Consider the following 26741-nt stretch of genomic DNA (forward strand, 5'->3'; position numbering starts at 1 on the left):
CATCACTAGTGACCAACATCTTAAGGCCAATGGCAATTTCTTTCCTAGGCTTTCACAGACCACATTCTCCTGTTTTTCCACCCTCACTGGCTACTCCTATTAATCTTATCTGTTGACGTCTTCCTATTCAGATGTCCTCACGTTGCGAGTGTCCCAAAACCTGATCCCTTGTGATTGAGATGTGTACTGATACTTACTATTAACATTGTTGCTTTTCTAAAATAAGTCATTGGCCAATCCATCAGTGTGGTTGTGTGCTATGGAAAGATATGTTCTGATGCAGTTTCCACATTTCCCTTACGCCTAGCTAACTCATGGTAGTTAGCTAGGACACCTACTCTGTACCAAAACTTTAGTCTACAGAACTCATTTTGTTTGGAAGAGGTTTGCAAACGTGTATGACCATAGGCCAAGCAGTGAACTAGGTAGATGTGATCTTTTTTGGTAAAAGTTTTACTTATGAAGACTTTATCCCTTATGTACTTTTTCATATCATTGAAGATCTGAGGCATTTTAAGTCTTGAATGTATGACACTGTAAGTGCCTTAATGCATAAGTGTCAAAACATGCATGACTTCAGTGCATTCATTCCGACTTTTTTTTTCCATGACAGATATTTTCATTTGTACCTGTTGGGGAGCAGGTCAAAGATTTAGAAATCTTAAAAGGGAAACAAATTGAGGGGCAGGAGGTGGGTGGCTGGAGCTGTGAAATTCCATTTCTTTTTTAATGTTGGGAATCACTTGGTGCTTGAGTAGGGATCCTTGCCAGTATTTCTGCGTGGCTCTTACTTGGGCCTGGGTATATACAGCAAACCAGTTTTCTTCTAGAGAGCTCAGGGTACTACTCGAAGTGAACCTCTGGGCTAGGATGTGTTACAAGGAATGTTATGAAATACTAGTTTTCGGTTTTGTCATTGTTGGCATCCTTCCTTTTGTTATCAACCAGTTCTCCTGTCTTATCTCTGAGTTTTCACCTCTTCACAATACTATCTCTGCAATTTTATACTCTATTTATTATAAGGTCTAGTTTTTATGTAGCTTATTCTAATCAGTGCCTACCAGAGTATGAATTTAGAAAGATTTCAAGTAGTGTTTCTTCAGGTAGTGTTTCTCCAGCTGAGGCTCTAGGATCTCCAAGAGTCCATTAGTATTTTTTTTTCTTAACACATTCTTAAGGGGTGAAGGAGTCTGTGAGGATATTTAATAGTTTTTTATATTTTATCTTAGGTTGAAAAAATACTTTTTAAAAAATCCATTATTTATTTTTTTTGGTTGCGTTGGGTCTTCGTTGCTGTGCGCGAGCTTTCTCTAGTTGAGTCGAGCGGGGGCAGCTCTTCCTTGCGGTGCCCGGGCCTCTCACTGCAGTGCCTTCTCTTGTTGCGGAGCATGGGCTCTAGGCACGTGGGCTTCAGTAGTTGTGGCACACGGGCTCAGTAGTTGTGGCTCGTGGACTCTAGAGCGCAGGCTCAGTAGTTGTGGCACATGGGCTTAGTTGCTCCGTGGCATGTGGGATCTTCCTGGACCGGGGATCGAGCCCATGTCCCTTGCATTGGCAGGTGGATTCTTAACCACTGCGCCACCAGGGAAGTCCCAAAAAACTAATTTTTAATTTTTGAAATAATTTCAGACTTATAGAATGGTTTCAAAAACAATAAGGATTTCTTATATACCCTTCATCTAGATCCCCCAAATGTGAACATTTTCCCACTTACCTTTCTCTTTTTATACACACACACACACACACACACACACACACACAATTACTTCTTTTTTTCTGAAATGTTTGAAAGTTGCAGACATGATGCCTTTTTATCCCTGTGTCTTCCAATGTGTATTTCCTAAAAACAAGGCCATTCTCATATAATCACTATACAACTCAATTTCAAGAAAGTAACATTTATACTATTTTCTAACCTACAGACCTTAACAATTATTTTTAAGTTTTAAAATTTATTTCACTTGAAAACTACCATTACCTTTCAGTGGTAATTTTCAGGTACAGTTGACCCTAAACAACATGGGTTTGAAGTGCGCAAGTCCACTTACACACAGATTTTTATCAGTAAATTGGAACTACACAATCTACAGTTGATTGAATCCGCAGGTACAGAGCCATAGATATGGAGGATTATAAAATAAACATAAGCATACAGTTTATGTTCATAAACATATAAACTAGAATTATATGCAGATTTTCAACTGTGCGGGGGTTCCATGTTGTTCAAGGGTCAAATGTAAAATAAATTTAGACTTAGAAAACAAACTTATGGTTACCAAAGGGAAAAGGTCGGGGGGAGGGATAAGGGAGGTTGGGATTAACACATATATACAATAGATAATCAACAAGGACCTGTATAGCACAGGAAACTCTACTCAGTGCTCTGTAATACCTATATGGGAAAAGAATCTGAAAAAGAATAGTTATATGTATATGAAAACAAAAAAAAAGTATGGACTTCTGAGATTTTCCCTGAATGTTTTTTATTTGGCGTATGCATCGTAATTCTATTAGAGGGACTAAAGCTTTCATTCAGTAGACCAAAGTCCTCAGGGTGAATGTTCAATACAGAATTTAAAAGACAGTATTTTGTAAAAATCTACTGCTCTGAATAAAAAATTCATACACATTCAAACTTACTAGGGAAAAAAAAGACCCCTACATCACTCAGATGTGAGAAACACTGGCTTTAAGTATTATATTTGAGGAATATTTGAATTTTAGTAAGAAATCTTTAAAGATTAAGTAGGAGTGACTCTTTAAAGTCTTTACTTATTAAAATCAAGATAAAATGCTGTTTCTGATTTGTGGTTCAGGAAATTCAATAAACTGAAGGCCCTGATTGATACCTTCTAGGGCCTCACTTTTGTAGCCTTATATCTGGGTTAGGAATTCTGTCTGATCTTAGGTAAGTTCTCATCCAGATTCTTCTTAAAACATTTCTGAGGACAAGGAAACTTAAGTACCCTTTACAGTGACACATTCTAGTTGCAGCTTCCTCACATTTTGTTTTATAAAGCAGTAGGAAAGACTAACAACTCAATAGGTAATCGATTGACAAAGGACCTGAAAAAGCACTTCCCAGAAAAAAGAAAACACCAATGACTTATGAAAGGCTATTATGCCAGTAGAACTACATCTGAAGCTGTATCTAAATATGTTGATATGTAATTATATCCAGGGCTTTAAGTGGAGAAAAGGTAGAGAAAGGTATGTTTCCATTTGTGTATGTCTTTTCTCCTTTAAAAGTAATGTATTTTTTTTTACATCTTTATTGGAGTATAATTGCTTTCCAATGGTGTGTTAGTTTCTGCTTTATAACAAAGTGAATCAGTTATACATATACATATGTTCCCATATCTCTTCCCTCTTGCGTCTCCCTCCCTCCCACCCTCCCTATCCCACCTCTCTAGGTGGTCACAAAGCACCAAGTTGATCTCCCTGTGCTATGCGGCTGCTTCCCACTAGCTATCTATTTTACATTTGGTAGTGTATATATGTCCATGCCACTCTCTCACTGTCACAACTTACCCATCCCCCTCCCCATGTCCTCAAGTCCATTCTCTAGTAGGTCTGTGTCTTTATTCCTGTCTTAACCCTAGGTTCTTCATGACATTTTTTGTTCTTAGATTCCATATATATGCGTTAGCATACGGTATTTGTCTTCGTCTTTCTGACTTACTTCACTCTGTATGACAGACCATAGGTCCATCCACCTCACTACAAATAACTCAATTTCATTTCTTTTTATGGCTGAGTAATATTCCATTGTATATATGTGCCACATCTTCTTTATCCATTCATTCGATGATGGACACTTAGGTTGTTTCCATCTCCTGGCTATTGTAAATAGAGCTGCAATGAACATTTTGGTACATGACTCTTTGAATTATGGTTTTCTCAGGGTATATGCCCAGTAGTGGGATTGCTGGGTCATATAGTAGTTCTATTTGTAGTTTTTTAAGGGACCTCCATACTGTTCTCCATAGTGGCTTTACCAATTCACATTCCCACCAGCAGTGCAAGAGTGTTCCCTTTTCTCCACACCCTCTCCAGCATTTATTATTTCTAGATTTTTTGATGATGGCCATTCTGACTGGTGTGAGATGATATCTCATTGTAGTTTTGATTTGCATTTCTCTAATGATTAATGATGCTGAGCATTCTTTCATGTGTTTGTTGGCAATCTATATATCTTCTTTGCAGAAATATCTATTTAGGTCTTCTGCCCATTTTTGGATTGGGTTGTTTTTTTGTTATTGAGCTGCATGAGCTGCTTGTAAATTTTGGAGATTGATCCTTTGTCAGTTGCTTCATTTGCAAATATTTTCTCCCATTCTGAGGGTTGTTTTTGGTCTTGTTTATGGTTTCCTTTGCTGTGCAAAAGCTTTGAAGTTTCATTAGATCCCATTTGCTTATTTTTGTTTTTATTTCCATTTCTCTAGTAGCTGGGTCCAAAAGGATCTTGCTGTGATTTATGTCATAGAGTGTTCTGCCTATGTTTTCCTCTAAGAGTTTGATAGCTTCTGGCCTTACATTTAGGTCTTTAATCCATTTTGAGTTTATTTTTATGTATGGTGTTAGGAAGTGTTCTAATCTCATACTTTTACATGTACCTGTCCAGTTTTCCCAGCACCACTTATTGAAGAGGCTGTCTTTTCTCCACTGTACATTCCTGCCTCCTTTATCAAAGATAAGGTGACGATATGTGTGTGGGTTTATCTCTGGGCTTTCTATCCTGTTCCATTTATCTATATTTCTGTTTTTGTGCCAGTACCATACTGTCTTCATTACTGTAGCTTTGTGGTATAGTCTGAAGTCTGGGAGCCTGATTCCTCCAGCTCCGTTTTTCATTCTCAAGATTGCTTTGGCTATTCGGGGTCTTTTGTGTTTCCATACAACTTGTGAAATTTTTTGTTCTAGTTCTGTGAAAAATGCCAGTGGTAGTTTGATAGGGATTTCATTGAATCTGTAGATTGCTTTGGGTAGTAGAGTCATTTTCACAATGTTGATTCTTCCAATCCAAGAACATGGTATATCTCTCCATCTATTTGTATCATCCTTAATTTCTTTCATCAGTGTCTTATAATTTTCTGCATACAGGTCTTTTGTCTCCTTAGGTAGGTTTATTCCTAGATATTTTATTCTTTTTGTTGCAGTGGTAAATGGAAGTGTTTTCTTGATTTCACTTTCAGATTTTTCATCATTAGTGTATAGGAGTGCAAGAGATTTCTGTGCATTAATTTTGTATCCTGCTACTTTACCAAATTCATTGATTAGCTTAATAGTTTTCTGGTAACATCTTTAGGATTCTCTATGTGTAGTATCATGTCATCTGCAAACAGTGACAGCTTTACTTCTTCTTTTCCAATTTGGATTCCTTTTATTTCTTTTTCTTCTCTGATTGCTGTGACTAAAACTTCCAAAACTATGTTGAATAAGAGTGTTGAGAGTGGGCAACCTTGTCTTGTTCCTGATCTTAGTGGAAATGCTTTCAGTTTTTCACCATTGAGGACGATGCTGGCTGTGGGTTTGTCATATATGGCCTTTATTATGTTCAGGAAAGTTTCCTCTATGCCTACTTTCTGGAGGGTTTTTATCATAAATGGGGGTTGAATTTTGTCTTAAGCATTTCCTGCATCTATTGAGATGACCATATGGTTTTTCTCCTTCAATTTGTTCATATGGTGTATCACATTGATTGATTTGCATATATTGAAGAATTCTTGCATTCCTGGAATAAACCCCACTTGATCATGGTGTATGATCCTCTTAATGTGCTGTTGGATTCTGTTTGCTAGTATTTTGCTGACGATTTTTGCATCTATGTTCATCAGTGATACTGACCTGTAGTTTTCTTTCTTTGTGACATCCTTGTCTGGTTTTGGTATCAGGGTGATTGATGGTGGCCTCGTAGAATGAGTTTGGGAGTGTTCCTCCCGCTGCTATATTTTGGAAGAGTTTGAGAAGGATAGGTGTTAGCTTTTCTCTAAATGTTTGATAGAATTCTCCTGTGAAGCCATCTGGTCCTGGGCTTTTGTTTGTTGGAAGATTTTTAATCACATTTTCAATTTCAGTGCCTGTGATTGGTCTGTTCATATTTTCTATTTCTTCCTGATTCAGTCTTGGCAGGTTGTGCATTTCTAAGAATTTGTCCATTTCTTCCAGGTTGTCCATTTTATTGGCATAGAGTTGCTTGCAGTAATCTCTCATGATCCTTTGTATTTGTGCAGTGTCAGTTGTTACTTCTCCTTTTTCATTTCTAATTCTATTGATTTGAGTCTTCTCCCTTTTTTTCTTGATGAATCTGGCTAATCGTTTATCAATTTTGTTTATCTTCTCAAAGAACCAGCTTTTAGTTTTATTGATCTTTGCTTTCATTTCCTTCATTTCTTTTTCATTTATTTCTGATCTGATCTTTATGATTTCTTTCCTTCTGCTAACTTTGGGGTTTTTTTGTTCTTCTTTCTCTAATTGCTTTAGGTGCAAGGTTAGGCTGTTTATTCGAGATGTTTCCTGTTTCTTAAGGTAGGATTGTATTGCTATAAACTTCCCTCTTAGAACTGCTTTTGCTGCATCCCATAGGTTTTGGGTCGTTGTGTCTCCATTGTCATTTGTTTCTAGGTATTTTTTTATTTCCTCTTTGATTTCTCCAGTGATCACTTCGTTATTAAGTAGTGTATTGCTTAGCCTCCATGTGTTTGTATTTTTTACAGGTCTTTTCCTGTAATTGATATCTAATCTCATAGCATTGTGGTCGGAAAAGATACTTGATACAATTTCAGTTTTCTTAAATTTACCAAGGCTTGATTTGTGACCCAAGATATGATCTATCCTGGAGAATGTTCCATGAGCACTTGAGAAAAATGTGTATTCTGTTGTTTTTGGATGGAATGTCCTATAAATATCAATCATGTCCATCTTGTTTAATGTATCATTTAAAGCTTGTGTTTCCTTATTTATCTTCATTTTGGATGATCTGTCCATTGGTGAAAGTGGGGTGTTAAAGTCCCCCACTATTATTGTGTTATTGTTGATTTCCCATTTTATGGCTGTTAGAACTTACCTTATGTATTGAGGTGCTCCTATTTTGGGTGCATAAATGCTTACAATTGCTATATCTTCTTCTTGGATTGATCCCTTGATCATTATGTAGTGTCCTTCTTTGTCTCTTGTAATAGTCTTTGTTTTAAAGGCTGTTTTCTCTGATATGAGAATTGCTACTCCAGCTTTCTTTTGATTTCCATTTGCATGGAATATCTTTTTCCATCCACTCACTTTCAGTCTGTATGTGTCTCTAGGTCTGAAGTGGGTCTCTTGTAGACAGCATATAGATGGGTCTTGTTTTTGTATCCTTTCAGCCAGTCTGTGTCTTTTGGTGGGAGCATTTAATCCAGGTACATTTAAGGTAATTATCGATATGTATGTTCCTATTCCCATTTTCTTAATTGTTTTGGGTTTGTTATTGTAGGTCTTTTCCTTCTGTTGTGTTTCTTGCCTAGAGAAGATCCTTTAGCATTTGTTGTAAAACTGGTTTGGTGGTGCTGAACTCTCTCATCTTTTGCTTGTCTGTAAAGGTTTTAATTTCTCCATCAAATCTGAATGAGATCCTTGCTGGGTAGAGTAATCTTGTTTGTAGGTTTTTCTCCTTCATCACTTTAAATATGTCCTGCCAGTCCCTTCTGGCTTGCAGAGTTTCTGCTGAAAGATCAGCTGTTAACCTTATGGGGATTCCCTTGTGTGTTATTTGTTGTTTTTCCCTTGCTTCTTTTATTTTTTTATTTTTATTTATTTTTTTTTTGCGGTACGTGGGCCTCTCACTGTTGTGGCCTCTCCCGTTGCGGAGCACAGGCTCCAGACGCGCAGGCCCAGCGGCCATGGCTCACGGGCCCAGCCGCTCCGCGGCATGTGGGATCTTCCCGGACCGGGGCACGAACCCGCGTCCCCTGCATCGGCAGGCGAACTCCCAACCACTGTGCCACCAGGGAAGCCCTCCCTTGCTTCTTTTAATATGTTTTCTTTGTATTTAATTTTTGACAGTTTGATTAATATGTGTCTTGGTGTGTTTCTCCTTGGATTTATCCTGTATGGGACTCTCTGTGCTTCCTGGACTTGATTAACTATTTCCTTTCCCATATTAGGGAAGTTTTCAACTATAATCTCTTCACATATTTTCTTAGTCCCTTTTTCTCTTCTTCTTCTGGAACCCCTGTAATTCGAATATTGGTGCATTTAATGTTGTCCCAGATGTCTCTGAGACTGTCCTCAATTCTTTTCATTCTTTTTTCTTTATTCTTCTCTGCAGTAGTTATTTCCATTATTTTATCTTCCAGGTCACTCATCCATTCTTCTGCCTCAGTTATTCTGCTATTGATCCCTTCTAGAATATTTTTAATTTCATTTATTGTGTTCATCGTTGCTTGTTTCATCTTTAGTTCTTCTAGGTCCTTGTTAAATGTTTCTTGCATTTTCTCTGTTCTATTTCCAAGATTTTGGATCATTTTTACTATCATTATTCTGAATTCTTTTTCAGGTAGACTGCCTATTTCCTCTTCATTTGTTAGGTCTGGTGGGTTTTTATCTTGCTCCTTCATCTGCTGTGTGTTTTTCTGTCTTCTCATTTTGCTTATCTTACTGTGTTGGGGTCTCCTTTTTGCAGGCTGCAGGTTCGTAGTTCCCGTTGTTTTTGGTGTCTGTCCCCAGTGGCTAAAGTTGGTTCAGTGGGTTGTGTAGGCTTCCTGGTGGAGGGGACTAGTGCTGTGTTCTGGTGGATGAGGCTGGATCTTGTCTTTCTGGTGGGCATGTCCACGTCTGGTGGTGTGTTTTGGGGTGTCTGTGGACTTATTATGACTTTAGGCAGCCTCTCTGCTAATGGATGGTGTTGTGTTCCTGTCTTGCTAGTTGTTTGGCATAGGGTGTCCAGCACTGTAGCTTGCTGGTCGTTGAGTGAAGCTGGGTGTTGGTGTTGAGATGGAGATCTCTCGGAGATTTTCGCCTTTTGATGTTACGTGGAGCTGGGAGGTCTCTTGTGGACCAGTGTCCTGAAGTTGGCTTTCCCACCTCAGAGGCATAGCAGTGACTCCTGGTTGCAGCACCAAGAGCCTTTCATCCACACGGCTCAAAATAAAAGGGAGAAAAAGTAGAAAGAAAGAAAAAGAAAGAGAAAGAGGATAAAAGAAAATAAAATAAAGTAAGATAAAATAAAATAAAATAATTAAAATAAAAAATAATAAAGAAAAAAAATTTTTTAAGTAAAAAAACACAGAAAAACAAAAAAAAACGGACGGATAGAACCCTAGGACAAATGGTGAAAGCAAAGCTATACAGATAAGATCTCACACAGAAACATACACATACACACTCACAAAAAGAGGAAAAGGGAAAAATATAATAAATCTTGCTCCTCAATTTGGGATGATTCATTGTCTATTCAGGTATTCCACAGATGCAGGGTACATCAAGTTGATTGTGGAGATTTAATCCGCTGCTCCTGAGACTGCTGGGACAGATTTCCCTTTCTCTTGTTTGTTCGAACAGCTCCTGGAGTTCAGTTTTGGGTTTGGCCCCGCCTCTGCGTGTAGGTCGCTGGAGGGCGCCTGTTCTTCGCTCAGACAGGATGGGGTTAAAGGAGCCGCTGATTCGGGGGCTCTGGCTCACTCAGGCTGGGGGGCGAGGGAGGGGCACGATGCGGGGCGAGCCTGCGGCGGCAGAGGTCGGCGTGACGTTGCACCAGCATGAGGCACGCCGTGCGTTCTCCCAGGGAAGTTGTCCCTGGATCCCGGGACCCTGGCAGTGGCGGGCTGCACAGGCTCCCCGGAAGGGAGGTGTGGATAGTGACCTGTGCTCGCACACAGGCCTGTTGGTGGCGGCGGCAGCAGCCTTAGCGTCTCACGCCTGTCTCTGGGGTCCGCGCTGTTGGCCGCGGCTCCCGCCCATCTCTGGAGCTCCTTTAAGAAGCGCTCTTAATCCCCTCTCCTCGTGCACCAGGAAACAGAGAGGGAAGAAAAAGTCTCTTGCCTCTTCGGCAGGTCCAGACTTTTCCACCCCGGACTCCCTCCCGGTGCAGTAACCCCTTCAGGCTGTGTTCACGCCACCAGTCCTCTCCCTGCACTCCTACTGAAGCTGAGCCTCAGCTCCCAGCCCCGCCTGCCCCGGCGGGTGAGCAGATAAGCCTCTTGGGCTAGTGAGTGCCGGTTGGCACCAATCCTGTGTACGGGAATCTCTCCGCTTTGCCCTCTGCAGCCCTGTTGCTGTGCTCTCCTCCGCCACCCGCAGTCTCTGCCTGTGAAGGGGCTTCCTAGTGTGTGGAAACCTTTCCTCCTTCACAGCTCCCTCCCACTGGTGCAGGTCCCGTCCCTGTTCTTTTGTCTCTGTTTATTCTTTTTTCTTTTGCCTACCCAGGTACGTGGGGAGTTTCTTGCCTTTTGGGAGGTCTGAGGTCTTCTGCCAGCGTTCAGTAGGTGTTCTGTAGGAGTTGTTCCACGTGTAGATGTATTTCTGATGTATCTGCTAGTGTTGGAAGCTCTCCTGCAGAGGCAGTGGGTGGCTGTGGCTCACCATGAGGACAAGGACACTGGCAGCAGAAGTTCTGGAAAGTATTCCGTGGCGTGAGCCCTCCCAGAGTCAAAAGTAATGTATTTGCTCATATATGCACACAGTTTTTAGAAGGATGTACGAAACTTAACAATAGTTGTCAGTACGTAGAGAGATCTAATTTTAGTTGTATATCTTTTTGTATTATAACGTTTTCCCCTGTGTACATGTGTTACTTTTTCAAATAGAGAAAGAAAACTAATTTAAAATGTTCTAAATTAAAATGAGGTAAAATCTGTCATTCTATACTTCTGTTGGTCATAGGTCCAAGTTTTGGAATTGAGCAAAATAAGACTATTTTATCTTGGAAGTTTTCTGATATTTTGAAATAAATCACTAAGGTTCTGTAAGTCAGGGGTCCCCAGCGCTTAGGCCAAGGACCAGTAGCGGTCCACAGCCTGTTAGGAACCGGGCTGCACAGCAGGAGGTGAGCGGTGGGCCAGCGAGTAAAGCTTCATCTGCTGCTCCCCATCGCTCGCATTACTGCATGAACCGCCCCCCCACCCGCACCCCGGTCTGTGGAAAAATTGTCTTCCATGAAACTGGTCCCTGGTACCCAAAAGGTTGGCAACCACTGCTATAAATTGTCTTTTTTCCACAGTAGATAAAAATACTTCCGTTTTAACTATAAACATTTCCTGTGTAACATGGTATCTAGAATAGATTCTCTTACTATCCAACTTGTTTACGTTTATGAATATTGTTGATATGGCCAAATATCTCTCATTATACCAGGCCTCCCTTTGGAAACTTTACTTCTTATGTTCTAGCCTGAGAAGTTGGTTGGTTGTTGATTTGAATAATCATGTCTTTCTTTGGTTCTTTGAGATTGCTATGACTAAAACTCTTAATTAAGTCTTTTCCCACATGTGTCCTGTGACCTAATAGAGATTTGTCTCTGCATTGACATGGATTAGTCAGAATTCTTTATAGTTCTTCAGTAAGCTACAGATCTGCATACTGTACGTTTTTGACAGAAAACTGGCTGCGGTATCCTCTGGTTTTTCTTCTGTAGTAGCTTTTCAAAAGAAGAAATAAGGCACTCTAGCACAATCCCACGCTGGAGACTTAAATGCCTGTTTTCTTTCGCATGCCTCATTTTTTATGGCAGGGCACAGTTGGCTCAGTACTCTTACCTGTGGCTTCCATACCCTTGTTCCAGCAACTTTCCTTCAAAAACCCTATTCTTTGTTCTTGACATTATATTATTTACCAAAGCAAGTGTTCTTTAAAAAAAAAAAATTTATTTATTTATTTTTTATTTTTGGCTGCATTGGGTCTTTGTTGCTGCACGCGGGCTTTCTCTAGTTGCGGCGAGCAGGTGCTACTCTTCGTTACGGTGTGTGGGCTTCTCATTGTGGTGGCTTCCCTTGTTGCGGACCACAGTCTCTAGGCACGTGGGCTTCAGTAGTTGTGGTTCGTGGGCTCTAGAGTGCAGGCTTAGTAGTTGTGGCACATGGGCATAGTTGCTCCATTGCATGTGGGATCTTCCTCAACCAGGGGTTGAACCCGTGTCCCCTGCATTGGCAGGCAGATTCTTTAACCACTGCACCACCAGGGAAGTCCCCGCAGGTGTTCTTTTATTAGAAACATTTGTGGCTGGTTCTTGCTATTAATTATGGCCTCACAATTTCATTAATATCTTTAAAAAGGGCTTGTCCTCTTATTGCTGTGGCAGTCTACTCACCTGGCCACACCTAGGTATTATTTCCTGATGAGTACTCCAACTCTGAAATATTAGTCTGACCATAATATCCAATTCCTTCATGATACCCTTCTACTTCTTTTTCTGGTTTCCACCAAATCTACTCTTTGAAGCTGCTGCTATCTTGTCCCTACCCTGTTCCTTCAGTTTATCAGCTTCCTTCAGATTTTACTCCCTATTCTATTATCTGTGGATCATTCTTGGGAATGCCTTCAATTCTCTCAGCCCCTTGCCGCCTTCTACCTCTCTTGTCCCACCCAGCTTGATAGAGTAACTCATCAGTTGTTTCTCCTCATTGATTCTAGATAGCCTAATGCTGCAAGGGGAAGTAACATAAGTGTGCCAATGACTCTGATTATAAATTAGTAATGTCCAACTTGGGGCAGCAACATTGAAGATTAGTCTGCTTCTATTTTTGTTCCCCACACTTGAATTTTTTCAAGTCTCTTACCTTGTCCCTGCCCCTAACTTTCAACTAATGATGTCAGAGAGAAATACAGGCCAAAAGGAATATTCTTGCTTTATTTTGAAACTTAACTATGTCTTTACTCATCTGTATCCCCTTCTCTCAAGATCATTCCCTCCTCCATCTGTTGCAGTGATTCAATTTTTTTCCTTTGATCTAAACACCTCGTTTGCTCACCTGCTGTATTTATGATGATGGGGGGGAAGCAAGGTACAGAATGACTTGTATGGTATGATTACTGTACTCAAAAAGAAAAACAAAAACCTCTGTTTTAATGCCCTCTCCACACACAAAAGAAGTGTTAGAAGGCTCTGTATACCAAGGTGTTTGCAGCAGTTGTCTCTGGATGGGTTGGATTGTGGACTTTTCTTTTTGCTTGTGTGTAATTTGATTTCTATTAACATGAAATGATTTTAAGATGAGAAAAATTTGATATTTTCCCCCAAATTTTCTGTATGTGCTTATATTGTTTTTATTATAAATTTATTTTTTTTAATATTTATTTATTTATTTGGCCGCACTGGGTCTTTGTTGCGGCATGCAGGGTCTTTGTTGTGGCATGCAGGGTCTTCGTTGCGTCATGCAGGATCTAGTTCCCTGACCAGGGATCAAACCCGGGCCCCCTGCATTGGGAGTGCGGAGTCTTAACCACTGGACCACCAGGGAAGTCCCCTTTTTATTATAAATTAAAAAAATATTATCAAGTTATGGGAAATGCCTTGCTATCTTTGTCAAGCAGTTTTCTGATTTCTGAATTGAAACTTTATTTCCCTCACATGCCCACTCAGGTCCCACATTTATAATGTTTCTTTAGCCCTTTGATCATGTGATCACTTTGATTACAGCTTGTCAGAATTCTTTTCACTTGTTTATCCAAAGTATAAGTGCTGAGTCTTAGGAAAGGGTCCTGGTAACCTCAGTATTTCCAGCACTTTGTGTGTATGGATACCGTGAAGACAACCATGAATGCTTTTTCTAAAACGTCCACTGAAAAGAGGAGTACAAATATGAATGACATTCCAAATGCTTGGACATCTCCAAGTTCCTTTTCTGTTCTTTAAAAAAAATTTCACATGGTACTAATTTAAATCGGATCTAGTATGCCATATTGTGAGACACTATTTTTTTTAATCACTAAGAAAGGAAAAATCTCTGCCAATTAGATTGTGATGTTATTGATACATTGATGCATTGTGTAGAGGTGTTATATATGGGAAAAATGTATATCATAGAATTGATGAAATACAGCAGTTCTAAGGTCACATCTCTGTAGTCTTTATGGTTTTAGAGTAGAAAAAAGTGTTTAACCCTGGCACTGCTTTAGATCTCATCCATGTATTGCCAACTTTGTTTCCCCTTCATTACTTTGTTTTGTATGGCTACCATGGACTCTGGTGAATGGACTGAATTACAGTGGAGTAAAGCCTACATTTAGGGAAAGGATTTTTAGTACATTTCTTTTAAGGGGCATTTAAGACAGATTATTGTACTCCAGTCTTGCCTCATAGCCTACAGAGACACCGGCTTAAAATACGAATCTGGGGGCTTCTCCGGTGGCGCAGTGGTTGAGAGTCCGCCTGCCGACGCAGGGGACGCGGGTTCGTGCCCCGGTCCGGGAAGATCCCACATGCCGCAGAGCAGCTGGGCCCGTGAGCCATGGCCGCTGAGCTTGCGCGTCTGGAGCGCTCCGCAGCGGGAGAGGCTGCAACAGTGAGAAGCCCGCGTACCGCAAAAAAAAAAAAAAAAAACCCAAAAAACAAAAAAAACCAAATCTGGCTGTTATAGCCTAAAACCCTTTTGTATCTTCTCTTCCCCCAGTGTGCTTCAGTGCACTGGTATACACCAGACTTTTAGCTTTTGATTCCTCAGTCAGGACATAGTGTGGTTATCTTTGTTAGAATATAACTGTGAGCTCAGAAAGCCACATTCTCTCATGTAGAGTGTAAACCTTGCATTAAGCAAAGGGACTGCTGAATGGATACCAGAACAGGTTGAGAACCACTAATTCATAAGATAAAATGTTTCTCATCGTAAGAGACCTGGCCTCTGGACCTGGCCACTGCTCCCTACTTTGGCTAATTATTGGCTTCTTTCTGCCTTATGCTTTATACTCAGATAACATTATTTTATAGTTTCCTTGCTCATATTGCTCTATGTTTTAATCTCTATATCTTTGCCTGGGATCTTCCTTCGTTAAAGATCTCCCTTCAAATACATTCTTCAAAAACTAATTTTTCTTTTAGGAAGGATTCTTTGCATTCCTATCCTTCGACTAAACTGAGTTGTTTATCTTCCTCATTGCTGTTACATTTGTGCATATTTCTATCCTTGTATTTACTCCATTATGTTGGAATTACTTTTATAACAAAATTATATTTTGTATTTACAGGAAACTGTAAGAGCTTCTTGAGGGCAGGGACTCTGCTTTATTCACCTTTTCTCTCCATCACCTAGCACAGTGCATGACACTATCTTCATTAAACGTTTGCTATGCTAAATGTAACTAAGGCTATGAAGGAACGGACAGCCTATATAGAATATACCTGGAGGTTGTAGGTATCCTAAGTTTTAATAAAAAACAACTTACATTTCAATCGGTTTTAAGTATTTATGATTTCTTTTTATTCTTTTGCATGCTTTCTTGGCTGGATGACAATAGAGAAGAAGAAAATGAGGTAAGTATAATTTAATTAGATATTCAGCAATTATGAGCTTGAAAACATTCAAAATTTAGCTATCATTTTGAATGTGAAATGAAGTAATAGTTTTTGCTTAGTTTTGTTTTTGGATCTATAGTAATTCATTCCAGTGAGGGATGTTGTATATCTCAAGAAAGTGGTTTTTAGACTTTGGAGTTTCAAGAGCTTTAGTCAAGGTAAAGGAAGCTGGCAACTTGGGAGACAGCTTTTTACCTGTTTTTACACGTTGAGCTTCCATGTAAAATTCAATTTGAAAAGTGAATTTTCTCTCTTAAAAAGTATTTGAAGACCACTGCTCTGTGATAATGCATGTGAAAACATTTACTTTCCCACTTGAATGGTAACTGTATAATTTTGAAAACTGATCTCAGATTTTACCATGTTGAAGTGGAAAACTGTTCTCTTAAATAGCCAGAGTTGATTAAAGAATGTCAGTTAGAAAAATGTGGTAGATGGCAAGTGTACTATCTTTAATTTAGGCTTGAGTTTGTTGCTATAGACTTTTCTGCTGTTCTGTCTACAACCGAGGTTATGCCTTTAACTTCTAACACCCATCAGTTCCTTTGGTGGTTTGGCAAATAATGAAGGGTGAAGTCTTCTTAGATGTACACTTTGTAGTTGTCATTCACGGTAGGATCAGACTATAAATCAGCATGGCCTGGGTGTGTGGGGCCCAGGCAGATGCAGTAGTAGTATGCCAGGACAGAGTAATTTCCAGGAAGGCAGAAAGGCCTGGTCCCCATTTGGTTACCTCATCTGTGAAATGAGTGAGATGGGAGACTGCTCTATACCAGTGGTTTCCCAAATCTAGGAAATCCCTCAGAATTGCCTGAGATGGTTGTTTTCAAAAAACAAAACAAAATAAACTTTCTTATTCACCTTAGAGCTATTGAATTGTTATTTCCTGGAGTTTTGTCACAGATCTATATTTCTACCAAGTACCCAAGTGATTCTATGTGATACCAGAAGACCACTGGTTATAATGACTTCTGATATTTCTTCTCAGATTGGACACAAGAACAAAGTATTTTCATTACTGAGATGTTAGCTGTTGCTCTTGTAGTGTATCTTGAAATACACATCAGATTATTTTTTAAATTCTCATTAAAAATTCTGCCTGGAAAATAGTTATAAAACTGGATAAAATTCTTTAAGATAAGAATGGAAAAATATGGATAATTGTTGAAACTGAGGATGTGTACTTAGAGGTTTATTAAACCATTCTCTGTACTTTTGGGTATGTTTGAAAATTTCCGTAATAAAGAGTTTTAAAAAATGCATATATAGCTTAATGAAATTCATGCTGTTTGTCATTAAAAAGGACTTTTCATTACCCTGACATTTTTAAACTGTGATGCTAGCCATTTGAAAGTAACTTTATTGTAGTAGTAACTGCTTTTTTTGTTCATTTATAGGCAAAGATTGAAAATGTGCAGAAAACAGGTTTCATCAAAGGACCAATGTTTAAAGGTGTTGCTTCTAGTCGGTTTTTGCCCAAAGGCACCAAGACAAAAGTTAATTTGGAGGAACAGGGGCGACAGAAGGTGTCATTCAGCTTCAGCCTTACAAAGAAAACTTTGCAGAACAGGTTTCTGACGGCACTTGGCAGTGAAAAGCAAAATGATACTCCAAATTCCCCAGTTGTACCTCTTCAAGTAGACTCGACCCCTAAAATTAAAATGGACATTGGAGATACATTATCTACTACAGAAGAATCTTCCCCACCAAAATCAAGGGTAGAATTGGGCAAAATCCATTTTAAGAAACATCTGCTTCATGTAACATCCAGGCCACTGCTGACTTCTACCACAGCAGTGGCATCTCCATCTCCTCCCATAGTACCATTACCAGCAGTCATAGCAGAATCAACAACTGTAGACTCGCCACCCTCATCTCCGCCTCCACCACCTCCACCTCCCCAAGCCACAACACCCTCATTACCAGCACCAGTAACAGAGCCAGTGGCCTTGCCACACACACCAGTGACAGTTCTGATGACAGCACCAGTAGATGTAGCTGCTAGAGCGTTGAAGGAACCACCAGTTACAATTGTACCAGAATCATCAGAAGTGGACACTAAGCAGGACCCTGTATCTAATAGTTCAGAAGAACACATAACTCACAATTTGAATGAGCAAGCAGATATTCCTTCACAAAAAGAAGATTCCCATATTGGGAAGGAAGAAGAAATTCCAGATAGTTCTAAGAGTAGTCTGGGCTCTAAGAAAACAGGTTCTAAGAAGAAATCCTCACAATCTGAAGGCACCTTTCTTGGTTCAGAATCTGATGAAGATTCTGTACGGACTTCCTCAAGTCAAAGATCACATGATTTAAAATTTTCAGCCAACGTTGAAAAAGAAAGAGATTCAAAAAAGAGCTTAACAACTTTAAAAAGTGAGGATTTAGGGAAATCTTCACGATCTAAAACAGAGAGAGATGATAAATATTTTAGCTACTCAAAACTTGAAAGAGATACTCGTTATATATCTTCTCGCTGTAGATCAGAGAGAGAGCGAAGGCGGAGCAGGTCTCGTTCTAGATCTGACAGAGGTTCTAGAACTAGTTCATCCTATTCTCGGTCAGAACGATCCCATTATTATGACTCTGATCGTCGCTACCATAGGAGTTCCCCTTATAGAGAGAGGGCACGCTATTCTCGGCCATATACAGATAACAGGGCAAGAGAAAGTTCTGATTCAGAAGATGAGTATAAGAAGACATACTCAAGGCGCACCTCATCTCATTCTTCCTCTTACAAAGACCTAAGGACATCATCCTCCTATTCTAAATCTGATCGAGATTGTAAAACTGACTCCTCTTACTTAGAGATGGAGAAGAGAGGAAAGTATTCTTCAAAATTAGAAAGAGAATCCAAAAGGACTTCAGAAAATGAAGCAATGAAAAGATGTTGTTCTCCCACTAATGAACTGGGATTCCGACGGGGGTCATCATATTCCAAGCATGGTAACAGTGCTTCCCGTTATAAATCTGCCCCTTCAAAACCTGCACCCAAGTCTGATAAATTTAAAAATTCTTTCTGTTGTACAGAATTGAATGAGGAAATCAAACAGTCTCATTCTTTTAGCTTACAGACTCCTTGTTCAAAAGGTAGTGAATTAAGAACGATTAATAAAGTTCCTGAAAGAGAGAAGATTGGGTCTCCATCTCCATTAAATCGATTAAATGATTCACCTACTTTTAAAAAGCTAGATGAATCACCTGTTTTTAAGTCTGAATTTATAGGACATGATAGCCATGATAGTATTAAGGAATTAGACTCTTTATGTAAAGTGAAGAATGATCAATTAAGAAGTTATTGTCCCACAGAATTTAATATAAACGGATCACCTGGGGCAGAATCTGATTTGGCAACATTTTGCACTTCTAAACGTGACACTGTTTTGATGTCTTCTGATGATAGTGTGACTGGATCAGAGGTATCCCCTTTGGTCAAAACGTGCATGCTTTCATCAAATGGATTTCAAAATATTAATAGATGTAAAGAAAAAGACTTGGATGATACTCGCATGCAGCATAGTAGGTCAGAAAGCCCATTTAGAGAAACAGAACCTCCAGTGTCGCCACACCAGGATCAACTCATATCTTTGCCAGTTATGACTATAGATTATTCCAAAACAATAGTTAAAGAGCCAGATGATGTGAGAGTTTCTTGCTGTAAAACCAAAGATTCAGATATATACTGTACTTCAAACAACAACTGCCCTTCTTTATGTCATTCCGGAGCTGAAAATACTGAGCCTTTAGTAACGAAGATTTCTTCAAATAGCTTTATGAATGTGCATTTGAAATCAAAAACAGTTATATGTGATAATGGAAGTCTGACAGATCAGCACTCAAAATTTGCATGTGGAGAATATAAGCAGAGTGTTGGTAGTACTAGTTCAGCTTCTGTTAATCATTTTGATGATTTATATCAACCTACAGGGAGCTCATGTATTGCTTCATCTCTTCAGAGTCTTCCACCAGGAATAAAAGTAGACAGTTTAACTCTCTTGCAATGTGGAGAGAATACATCTCCAGTTTTGGATGCTGTGCTGAAGAGTAAAAGCTCAGAGTTTTTAAAGCATGCAGAGAAAGAAATAATAGAAGTAGGTAGTGGCCTTCCTGATTCAGGAAGAGGATTTGCTTCCTGGGGAAACAGGCATAATAATGGACTATCTGGGAAATGTGTGCAAGAGGCTCAAGAAGAAGGGAATTCCATACTGCCTGATAGAAGAGGAAGACCAGAAATCTCTTTAGATGAAGAAGGTGGAAGAGGACATGCACATACTTCTGATGATTCAGAAGTTGTATTTTCTTCTTGTGATTTGAATTTAATCATGGAGGACAGTGATGGTGTAACATATACCTTAAAATGTGACAGTAGTGGTCATGCCTCAGAGATTGTATCTACTGTCCATGAAGATTATTCTGGTTCTTCCGAAAGTTCAAGTGATGAAAGTGATTCAGAAGATACGGATTCTGATGATAGCAGTATTCCAAGAAACCGTCTTCAGTCTGTTGTGGTTGTGCCAAAGAATTCTACTTTGCCCATGGAAGAAACAAGTCCTTGTTCTTCTCGGAGCAGTCAAAGTTACAGACACTATTCTGACCACTGGGAAGATGAGCGATTGGAGCCAAGGAGGCATTCATATGAGGAAAAATTTGAGAGTATAGCAAGTAAAGCCTGTCCTCAAACTGAGAAGTTCTTCTTTCATAAAGCAACAGAGAAGAATTCAGAAATTTCTTTTATACAGCCCAGTCGAAAACAGATAGATAATCACCTGTCTGAAATTGCTCATCCTCAGAGTGATGGGGTTGATAGTACAAGTCATACAGACATAAAATCTGACCCTCTAGGTCATCCAAATTCTGAGGAAGCAGTGAAAGCCAAAATAACTTCTAGGCAGCAAGAAGAGCTGCCAATTTATTCTTCTGATGATTTTGAAGATGTCTCAAGTAAGTCTCGGCAACAGACCACTTTCCCTAACAGGCCAGATAGTAGACTGGGAAAAACAGAGTCAAATTTTTCTTCTTGTGAGATCTCCCGAGTGGATGGTTTCCGTTCATCAGAAGAGCTCAGAAATCTAGGGTGGGACTTCTCTCAACAAGAAAAGCCTACTACCACATATCAGCAACCTGACAGCAGCTATGGAGCCTATGGTGGACACAAATATCAGCAAAGTGCAGAACAGTATAGTGGGACACGTAATTACTGGCAAGGCAATGGCTACTGGGATCCAAGATCAGCAGGTAGACCACCTGGAACTGGGGTTGTGTATGATCGAATTCAAGGTCAGGTACCAGATTCCTTGACAGATGACCGTGAAGAGGAGGAGAATTGGGATCAACGTGGAGGATCTCACTTTTCAAGCCAGTCCAATAAATTTTTTCTGGCCCTTCAGAAGGACAAGGGGTCAGTGCAAGCACCTGAAATAAGCAGCAATTCCATTAAGGACTCTTTAGCTGTGAATGAGAAGAAAGATCTTTTGAAAAACTTAGAAAAAAATGATATGAAAGATAGAGGGCCTCTTAAAAAAAGGAGACAGGAATTGGAGAGTGATTCTGAAAGTGATGGTGAGCTTCAGGACAGAAAGAAAGTTAGAGTGGAGGTAGAGCAGGGAGAGACAGCAGTGCCTCTAGGCTCAGCATTGGTTGGGCCTTCGTGTGTCATGGAAGACTTCAGGGACCCACAGCGGTGGAAGGAATGTGCCAAACAAGGGAAGATGCCTTGTTACTTTGATCTGATTGAAGAAAATGTTTATTTAACAGAAAGGTAAGCCAAATTAATACTTGTTGGACAAGTATTAACCTCGTTTTGTGGGCAAAAAAATTAACTTTCAAACGTTCAGAACATATGAGCTCAATTGTATGAAATATGGTTGTGTGATAAAATGTAACTTAAAAAATTTGAAAAGTGTATTTACCTATTTAGATTTGATGGTGTATAGTCCCCCAATTCCCCTCCCCCCCTCAACAGGAAGGGGATGTCTAAATTTTTTTTTTTTTGGTCCCATTACCTCTTTGGTTCTAGAAGTACATTAAAAAAAGTATATAGACCAGCCCAGTTTTTCTTAAATTTCTTTTACATGTGAAACTGTGGCAGAAAGTGAAACAAAACTCCAGCAAAATTGTCTGCTTTTAGAGAAGAAAAAAGTTACATTGGATTTGTTTTTCCTTCATTCTGAACATTTTTTTTTAACATCTTTATTGGAGTATAATTGCTTTACAATGGTGTGTTAGTTTCTGCTGTATAACAAAGTGAATCAGCTATACAGATACATATATCCCCATATCTCCTCCCTCTTGTGTCTCCCTCCCACTCTCCCGATACTATCCCACCCCTCTAGGTGGACACAAAGCACCGAGCTGACCTCCCTGTGCTATGCGGCTGCTTCCCACTAGATATCTATTGTACATTTGGTAGTGTATATATGTCCATGCCACTCTCTCACTTCGTCCCAGCTTACCCTTCCCCCTCCCCATGTCCTCAAGTCCAATCTCTACGTCTGTGTTTTTTTTTTTTTTTTTTTTTTTTTTTTTTGCTGTACGTGGCCTCTCACTGCCGTGGCCTCTTCCCGTTGCGGAGCACAGGCTCCGGACGCGCAGGCTCAGCGGCCATGGCTCACGGACCCAGCCGCTCCGCGGCATGTGGGATCCTCCCGGACCGGGGCACGAACCCGTGTCCCCTGCATCGGCAGGCGGACTCTCAACCACTGCGCCACCAGGGAAGCCCCTACGTCTGTGTTTTTATTCCTGTCCTGCCCATAGGTTCTTCAGAACCTTTTTTTTTTTTTTTTTTTTAGATTCCATATATATGTGTTAGCATACGGTATTTGTTTTTCTCTTTCTGACTTACTTCACTCTGTATGACAGTCTCTCTAGGTCCATCCACGTCACTAGAAATAACTCAACTTCATTTCTTTTTAAAAATATGGAACCCTTCACGAATTTGCATGTCATCCTTGCGCAGGGGCCGTGCTAATTTTCTCTGTATCGTTCCAATTTTAGTATATATGCTACAGAAGCGAGCACCATTCTGAACATTTTTGAAAAATATCTTTAGGTACTTTACAAGCTGGAACTAGATTAGAATATAGTTTTCTTTTGTCATGTTTCAAAATCTGTTGCTAGTAGATTAAACTTGGCAATAGCATAACAAGTTTTTAAGTTTTAAATGGTGAAATCCCTAACATGAAACAAGGTATAATAAGACTAGGATAATAAAAACAAATTCCTCTGGAGCACAGATTCTCAGTCGACTTTCTTTCACCTCTCTTCGATAATCTTGTTTTCCCAATGTAAATATATGTTGAATATGCCTTTAAAAAAATTTATAGTCTCCTAACCACCTACCTCCTTTTGGAAATTTCTCCTCTAGTTGAGAATCAACTTAGCCATCATCCCTTTAAGCATTCAGAATTTTTTAAAATGAAGACATTTTCCACTGTGGATAAGGTAAAAGACTTCATCTTAAAGTTAGACCCATCAGAAGTTTTTCCTATTTAAAAAGCAAAAACACTTTTTTTTTTTTTAAGGATAAAGCGGGCCTCTTACAATTACGTTCATTTATAACTAGTTGTAAATTAGGTTTAACTTCAAAATATTGAATATTTTAAGTGGTACTCCTTAAGAATTTTGTGAGTAGAGTGATTCAACTTACATGATCTTTGTGAAAGAATAGAAATAAAATTAATCAACCCAACCCCCTGGATTTTATTCAGTGAGTTTCATATACATAATTGATTGGTGAGAGGCATTTTAAAGTGCTTGTTATAAGCTGGGCATTTATAGAAGCCACTAAGAAGACAAATTGTTGTAAAATAGTATGTGCATTCTATGTCTAGTGAAAATAGGCTTACCTGAACGAAATCTGTGCCCGTTAGTCCTCATCTGGCCTTTTGGAGCAATACAAAATAAAGCTACTGTTTTTATACATAGCTCTTAAGTACTTGTAAAAAGATAATTTGTTTATCTTTAGTCATCTTTCTTCAGGCTAAGCATATTCTTATGCTCATTAATGAATTATATCTTTAATTGATCCAGATGAATCATTCTTGTTACTCAAACTTAGTGGAAACTATCGTGACACACTAGGTACTTTATAAAACTGAGACTGTAGTAGAACATATGTTGGAGGTGAAAGCAGATTAGTTAGGAGATTAAGACAGTCACTTAGAGCAGCTGTGCTCTTCACTTGTCTAATAGCTGAAGAGTAAGTCATAGTTCCCTAATCTTAGGAAAGGGATCTTATTCGTCTGTCCTTGATTTTTTTTTCCTTTTTGACAAAGATCAAAAAATAGAGTTCAACAAAAAGGCCAGTAAATAATCCCATTTTCACTTCTGCTTTGCGAACTCTGGCTTAGATTTTTATGAACCCAGTCAATTTCGAACAGTTTATCTTCTCCCCCCAAATCTACACTGAGAAAGTTTAGTCCTCTGTAGTAATGCTATTCTATAATAATATATACGTCATTCTTTTTTTTTTTAAATCATTCAGTCTTCTTTTAAACAGGATTTGTACAAAAGTGATGTTGCTGCAGGATTCTCTAAAGGATTTGATTGAGTTAAATTCTTAATTAAAAACTCCTTTTTCTTTCTAAAGCAACTCCTTTTCTTCCTTAGCCTTGTATCTCAACTATTATTTGTATATCCATGAGGACTGATTCTTTTTTTTTTTTTTGGGCTGCTCCACTGCATGCAGGATCCTAGTTCCCCGACCAGGGATTGATCCCTTGCCCCCTGCAGTGGAATCGCGGAGTCTTAACCACTGGACTGCAGGGAAGTCCATGAGGACTGATTCTTAAACCTAACTTTAATTAATCAGCTATGTTATTTGATATTCATGAGTTTTCCTGTTTTTCTGTGGAGCCAAATATGACTATTAACATTTGAAACTGCTCAGAATTCAAGGTTTAGATGACAAGGACTAGGAAATAAGGACTGAGTCCAAAATGATAGACTTGAACTTACCCCAGCTTCCCATTTGCCAATGCTGAGGTTGTCTCTCTCACCTGTTTTGCAATACAATTCTTAGTGTTTTCAGTCTCATAAATGCTTAGTGGTTAGATGTTTTCTTCTTTTTGAATGATTGACTTAACCAGGATCATTAAATGGGAAACTAGTGAGATTTAGCACATTTTTGATTGTGTATGTTGTATCATTGCCAGGACATTTTTTTAACCAATTTTAATAAAATTTTACCCAATAGAAAGAAGAATAAATCCCATCGGGATATTAAGCGAATGCAGTGTGAGTGTACACCTCTTTCTAAAGATGAAAGAGCTCAAGGTGAAATAGCATGTGGGGAAGATTGTCTTAATCGTCTCCTCATGATTGAATGGTAAGTAAATTAGAATGCTCTGCTTTTGCTCAACTATTCTATTAAATGTCTCTAAATTTTAAGAAGAATTATTAGTAAAATTTAACTTTTCTTCTTCTACCTATTGTTGAGTATTTCTGAGCAATGAAATGTCCAATGTGTAATAGTGTTTATAAGGAGGCAAATTTCCCTTGCATTGTGCGTTAGATTATAGTACATATTGTAAGTGCTCTGTAAAGTAGCCCTAATGCTAACATAGTAATACTAATTTTTACCCAGTCTCCTTTTATCTCTTGTAAGGTTCACATCCTGAGAGGTAAATGTTGGTATTTTTTAGCTTTTACTATAAAATAAGCCAAAACCCTAACATTTCAAAAGTGCTTAAAGTAAAATGTCTTGTTCCCCCAAGCCTCAATCCCTCTATTTGTAGTCTTTCCAGATAATTTTTATGCCTATACCAGCATGGGTAGACGTTTCCTCTTTTTATGTGTAGAAGTGAAATCCTTACTATATGTACTTTTTGAAACTTTGTTCCCCCTCACCTGCCACACACACTTTTCTTTTTTTTAATAATTTTTTTAATGTAATTTTGGCTGCGTTGGGACTTCATTGCTGTGCGCGGGCTTTCCCTAGTTGCGGCGAGTGGGGGCCACTACCTGCTGTGGTGCATGGGCCCCTCATCGTGGTAGCTGCTCTTGTTGCAGAGCATGGGCTCTAGGCACGCGGGCCTCAGTAGGTGTGGCTCGTGGGCTCTAGAGTGCAGGCTCAGTAGTTGTGGCACACGGGCCAAGTTGCTCCACGACATGTGGGATCCTCCCGGACCAGGGCTCGAACGCGTGTCCCCTGCATTGGCCGGCGGATTCTTAACCACTGTGCCACCAGGGAAATCCCCACACTTTTAATTAAATATGTTTTGGAGACCTATTCAGAGCTACATATTTAGACCTATCTAAATCTTTCTCTTGACTACATTATGTATTCTATTCATAGTTAACCCATATTTATTAATCTTCTATTGATAGACATTTGCTTCCATATTTTTCGTATAAACAGTAAATATCTTTACATTAAAAAATGTGATTTAAAAAAAAACCAGTCGGATTGAAAATTGTATCATTTTTAACATGGAAAGAATATTAAGGTGATTTATAGTATAGGTACCTTATTTTTAGTGTTAATGAAGTGTTTTTTTTCAAAACTCAGTTTTTGGTTTTGCTTATGTAATAGCGTTACAAAAATAAAACATATACCTCAAAAAATAAAAAAGAGAAAGCAGTGTTGGTATTTTTAAATGTAAACTAAAAGTAAAGATGACAGTAAACATATAAGAAGAGAAGAGGGATTTCCCTGGTGGCACAGTGGTTAAGAGTCCGCCTGCCAATGCAGGGGACACGGGTTCGAGCCCTGGTCTGGGAAGATCCCACATGCCGCGGAGCAGCTAAGCCCGTGCGCCACAACTACTGAGCCTGTGCTCTAGAGCCCACAAGCCACAACTACTGAGCCCGTGTGCCACAACTACTGAAGCCTGTGAGCCTAGAGCCTGTGCTCCGCTACGAGAAGCCACCACAATGAGAAGCCTGCACACTGCAACTAAGAGTAGCCGCCACTCGCCACAACCAGAGAAAGCCCACGCACAGCAACGAAGACCCAACGCAGCCAAATTAATTAATTAAAAAAGAAGAGAAGACATAAGAACAGTATTCTTCTAATTTGACATTGTTGCCCTAGTCTCTGCATTCTTCTGGTTTTTCCTGCCAACCTTGTTGAACGGATACGAAGTACAGAAATTCTTTTTTCTTGTTATTCCCACGCTCAAAATTTAGTGGTTCTCAAGATTAGGTTCAAATGTAACCTTGGTATTGAGAGCCCTTCCTAGTATATCAACAACCTGCCTTTTCATCTTCAAGCAACCCACCTTTCTTATCAGTTATCCTTAGCTATTTTATTCCCCTTTTC

At 39.3% G+C, this 26741-nt stretch overlaps 1 protein-coding gene across 2 annotated transcripts in view; it reads left to right on the top strand.

Moving 5' to 3' along the window:
* Positions 1 to 26741, top strand: part of SETD2 (SET domain containing 2, histone lysine methyltransferase) — a 119760-nt gene that overhangs the window by 20107 nt on the left and 72912 nt on the right. Inside the window, exons 2-4 of one of the 2 annotated variants that reach the window (XM_079713138.1) lie at positions 15370 to 15439; positions 16879 to 21239; positions 24675 to 24806. In XM_079713138.1, coding sequence (XP_079569264.1) covers positions 15370 to 15439; positions 16879 to 21239; positions 24675 to 24806 — 4563 coding nt within the window. The remainder of the gene's footprint in view (positions 1 to 15369; positions 15440 to 16878; positions 21240 to 24674; positions 24807 to 26741) is intronic. The other variant, XM_079713139.1, reaches the window with a different exon arrangement.

Source organism: Hyperoodon ampullatus (genome assembly GCF_949752795.1).
Source record: "Hyperoodon ampullatus genome assembly, chromosome: 10".
Lineage (NCBI taxonomy): Eukaryota > Metazoa > Chordata > Mammalia > Artiodactyla > Ziphiidae > Hyperoodon > Hyperoodon ampullatus.